This window comes from Epinephelus fuscoguttatus, linkage group LG10 (assembly GCF_011397635.1).
Source record: "Epinephelus fuscoguttatus linkage group LG10, E.fuscoguttatus.final_Chr_v1".
NCBI lineage: Eukaryota > Metazoa > Chordata > Actinopteri > Perciformes > Serranidae > Epinephelus > Epinephelus fuscoguttatus.
Genome location: NC_064761.1, coordinates 28,510,331 through 28,515,490, shown reverse-complemented (window position 1 = coordinate 28,515,490; position 5,160 = coordinate 28,510,331). Strand labels below are relative to the sequence as shown.

General features: G+C 42.1%; 1 protein-coding gene across 1 annotated transcript; it reads right to left on the bottom strand.

The window, feature by feature from the left end:
• Nucleotides 1-4,476, bottom strand: ccl44 (chemokine (C-C motif) ligand 44). The gene is made up of 5 exons (XM_049587401.1): nt 4,320-4,476; nt 3,123-3,252; nt 2,242-2,389; nt 543-621; nt 1-421 (listed from the first exon to the last, which is right to left on the bottom strand). Exons 1-4 carry the CDS (start codon nt 4,381-4,383, stop codon nt 583-585), a joined length of 381 nt encoding a protein of 126 aa, XP_049443358.1. The 5' UTR covers nt 4,384-4,476; the 3' UTR covers nt 1-421; nt 543-582.
• Nucleotides 4,477-5,160: the final 684 nt, after the last annotated feature.

The window sequence follows — 5,160 nt, the reverse complement described above, 5'->3', positions numbered from 1 at the left end:
CAAATAAGCATAGAGTATCTTGCTGATATACAATATTCTATAAATATCACTGCTCGTTCATCGTTTGCTAAATTACACCTTGTTCACTGATCTCACATCAGCCACGAGTAGTGATGTTGAAGAGGGAGACACTTCCAGGCAGACTCTGGCAAATAACAGTATGAGCCATTTAAAAAAAAAAAAAATCAGTTCAACTTATCTTACAAGTAAATACTCCTCTGTTAAGACTGTTCCAGCCATGTGTTTGAGAAAATTTCAAGCACAGTTCATGTTTAAATATCTAAAGCCATTTAAATATGTATTGCTGCCCAGGTCTGGTCCCAGGGAGACGGATAGTGTAGATAGAGAGAGACACGAGACGACTGGAGAGTCAGTGAGCTGCGCCGTGTAAAGATGACGAGCTGCTGAAAGTTTACTTGGCCTGTGGGATAAAATTCAAAAACATGGGATGAGACATGTAAGAGAGGTACTTTTAAATATGATATACCTCATACTGAAGTTACATGAGTTTTCAACGTTGTCAAAAGGAAAAAAACACGTACTTATGACTATGAGTTTTCGTCCATATTTGACGGCGCTCCATCACTCCACATTGAGAACTGCCCAGTTATCTTTCTTGTCCTAATGATCACAAGAATAGGATATCAATAAATGTCTCAGGTAATGTGGAAATAACATGAAAATTTCACTCAGTATCTATAATTAACAGTCATAGATCATATTGTCTGCTCTGGGTGAATTAAAATGATTTAATTACGTTCCAATTTATTATATTCAGTGGCGGCATATATAGGCAACATAGGCAGATGCCTCCTAGAGGGGGCACCAATATTGATCCATGATCCAAAGATGCTAACGGTCCAAGCAGCAACCTCTGGGGCTGAAAAATGAAGTTAACATGGAAATGACAAAAACTGCAGTTCTTTAAACGGCCACTTGACGCTGACTCCAAAAGCCAGTCAGTCCCCATAGACACTAATGTTAAAATTACAACTTTACAGCAGAAATAAACACATTTACTGTCAGTTTAATGTGTGCTTTGTATCTATACATGTTCACTGGGTTTTGGTCCCCATAACTAATTTCAACATTATTGACACCTGTACGGGAGGTGAATTGTTATATAACTTCCGCGTTTACATTTTATTACGGCTTAAAGTTACACATAATTAAGTGGCAGGCTGTCTGTGGATTGTGTCCACAGTCTCAGTCAGATCCACCCCTTGCTCCTCCACAGCGCCAGCCTCTCGCACAAATATGGTCACTTCTGGCTCAAAAACAAGATGGCGATGCCCAAATTTCCAAAATGAAGGCTTCAGAATGGAAGTTCACAAACCAATGGGTGACGTCACAGTAGCTACATCTATTATTTTTGTCTGTAGTAGAGGTGCCACCTTCAGTCCACTTAGTTTATAAGTCAGTGATCATCACAGTCAGTAACATGCTAAAGCATTTCAGGCAGCGGTTGGCAACCTTTACTATTAATGGCCAAAACAGGAAAAACAAAATTTGTCTGGAGCCGCAAAACATGTCAGAATATAGGTAACAGCATATGAATTCTGAATCAGCCCATCAACGTTACAAATAATGTTCATTCATTAATATGATTTACTACAAGGTGGCTACTCTGCAGTGGGCTACTTATAATTATTTAGTACCTTAACTTTGCAGCAGTGGTGGTGAAAGCAGATGAATCTGTCCACACATTATTAAATCCTCTATTTTCCTCCAAGACTTTTCCCTTTTTGGATTTGGAATCAATAGTTATCCAGGTCGTAGATGTATGACACACATTTTAGTTGATGAAACATTAAAACATTTTTTGAATTTGATGTAGAGGCTACACATTTTTAAAGCTGTAGGGTACAATGATCTCCTTAGGCCTACAACAATGACAATGAAAATCTAAATGTTAAAAAATAACAGCCATTTCCATATGATTTCATGTCAAAGCCACACGGAGCCACTGAAGAGCCACTGAAGAGCCACATATGGCTCTGGAGCTGCAGGTTGCCTACCCCTGATTTAGGAGTATGGCAGACTGAAGTGTATTCGGAGAGTATTACAATAAGAGAAAATGAAATAGCAAAAGCCATTTGAGTCACAGTACGAAAAAGAAGAATATGAAATTTGTTAGCTACGTTGCTCATTTGTGTTGATTTCCCATGGCCATAAGTCCTAGGTCCAGCACTGATTACATTCGGGGTTGTGACAGTCATGCAGCCATAAAGATGTTCGTACCTCTGACATGACGGGCAGGTTGTCATGAGGAAGGAGCCACATGGTTCGGTGGGCCTTGGTTCTCTGTCTCTGCAGGAGCTTTCTCAGCAACCTCTTCACCTTCCGGTCTCTGGGGTCTGCACACTTCACCGCCTTCTTTGTGTAAAGACTATATAAAGAACACAATACTTGTTACACAACACAGAGAGGAGGCAGCACAAGGTTCTGCACAAACCCCAAATTTTATTCTCCTGGAAGCACAAGAGTGTCAAAAACAATGATTCAGCAGTAACGTGGAGGACAACAAAGATGTCTATCAGGTGAAGCCTCTGAGAGTTTGAGCCCAAAGGAATCAGAAAGAAGAGAAGCTGAAAGGTGGCTGGAAATAGAGTCAGAAAATGTTTTTTTCCCGGGTCAAAAAAAAGTCAAACTGTGATCAAACATGAGGAAAGTTGAAGAGGTTGGGAACCACTGAAATAGAGAGGACCAAAAGAAACTATTGTATCCACTGTACAAGAATTCTATGTTTTTGTTAACTGGACCGCATGTAAAAGCAAGCTCCTCATTCCCCTGCTACATCAGATTTCTCTGACCCGCTGGAAACAATAGGTATCACAATGCAGAATGGTTTACTTAACTAAACCCTGCTGTTCTGACTGAATGGCTGCGGCAGGGCTCAGCTGGCTCGGAAGGTATTTTCAGATGGCTTGTTATTCCCACATATTTCCTTTCTTACTTCCCTGGCAAATACAGCTCCGAGCCCTGCCATAACAACATGACCTGGAAAGATGACAATGCCTCTCAGCCCCGGCTCTGCCCTCCTCTAACGAGAGGCATATTTTCCATGCCTGCAGATTGCTGTGTGCTCTTTAGCTCCAGGAGTGGATAGTTGAAATACTTGCATGATGGCTTGTATACTGCAGTCGGGCCCCTCCGTCTGCACCTCAAACCGCAACACATCTTTGGTACGCACCTTGCCCTGGGAGTACAACATGCAGCACTGGACATCCCTTTGCATCTGCACTCCTTTACCTTTGAAGAAATGAGACAGACAGAGAAAAAAGAGCAAGAAACATGAGGGAAAAGGTGTCAAACAAAAGACAATATTATACTTAAAGTCCTCGGTGACAAGCTGAATTAATTATGTTGGCTTACTTCCTTCTGTTTCACACCTTTTGGTTTTATTTTAGCTCTACTCTACCAGGTCGTCTCAGAGTGAAAATACTGTTCTCAAGTGAGGAAAGGACACTGAAGCAACATCATGATAGTGCTGCAAAAGTTTCTAACAATATGCATTATTGCACATGATCACAAATAACACTAACACATTTGTTTAACATTCATGTTAACTGCACAGAAATTTGGTTTTTAAACACTGTGGAGTCAGTGTTCTGATGTTAGCAAAGACTGAAACACCTTTCGTGTGCAGCCATTCTGTTCTGCAGAATGTGCACATGCCCTCTAGTTCCATACACGCACACTCACATATGGACACACACATGTACACACAAGAATGTCAGAGGCATTACAATGGCATCCCATTGTGCTGCAAACACACACTAGCAGAGAGAGAAGGAGAAAGTGAGAGAAAGCGAGGAGGAGTGTGTGTTAGTGTGGAGGGTGTGCCATGATGCCTTTTCATCCAAAGCAAATGTGTAAACAAATTAAAGTGTGATGGAAGCAGCAGGAGAAATAAGAGCTGTAAAATAGGACAGTGACGCTTTGCTGTGCCACGGATCCGTCCTCGGGAACATCACCGCACTTCCAGCGCTTTCACAACATTTACAAAAAAGCAGATGAGACGACACCATCACACAGACTGAGCCCTGAGACAGTTGCTTTCTGTGTGTGTTGAGTGTTGTGTGATGCTCGTCCTCCTGCGTTCTGCCTCTCTGTTTACATCCATGCCTCCCTCCTTATCTGCTGCTCCTGCTGCTGCTGCTATCTCTCTGTCCCTCTTCTCTCCTTTTCTGTCTTCGCCATCGCTTTCTTTGCTACACTGTCCACCTGCAGGGTGCATGCAAGCCATGCACACACACACATACACCAACACACACACTCACACACACACACACATAGTAAGTATGGCTGTGTCCTACCTTCCACAGAAGCCAGGAGAATAACAGTCAGGGAGATAACAGTCAACATCTGCAGCATGAACATGATGAGGCTGGCAGAGAGGAGGAGAGAAGAGGAGGATAATCTACTCTGTCACCTCTCCCTCTATGGCTGCCTCTCTTATATTACTCCCTCCCTCTCTTTATACCTCCCTGCCCATCTCTCACTCACTCACTTCCACCACCTCTCTTTTTCTGTCTTACCGTCTTCCCCTCCCACCCTCTGTTTATCCATTTTCAGTCATTCTCACGCTCAGCTAAACTCCCTTCCTCTTTTTTTTTCTTTCACACTCATCTCACCTCTCACTCCTTTCTCCTTTCCCTGCATCTTCACTCAGGATGGCAAGCCTCATTTGTCTCATTTGAGGCTTTAAATTCCTCCTTCATTCTGCCTCTGCTCTCGTCCTCAGTACATTTTCCCCTCCAGGACTGAAACAGATTTAATGAAATCAACAAGGATTCACCCTGTGGCTTTCAGATTACATGAACAGTCCTGATTTGCCATTTAACTATGAAATCAGTCATTTCCAAATAGCGTCAAATTAACTCTGGTTTGCAGCTCTATAGTGTAGTTGTGTAAACTCTCAGACTAAACAGGAGGCGTGTCTGACTTGTGCATCTGGATCAGTCTCGCAGCAAATTTATGTTCTCTAAATGTGATTCCAAACAAAATGCAGAACACACCTAACTGTGATAAATAGAATTTATTAGCTGAGCTTAACCCTAAAAGAAAACACGCACAAATGAATCAAGGTTCAAAAATGCCTGTTGTAGATATGTGATGCTAAAATGTTGTTCTTGTACTGAACCTGTAATGTGCTTG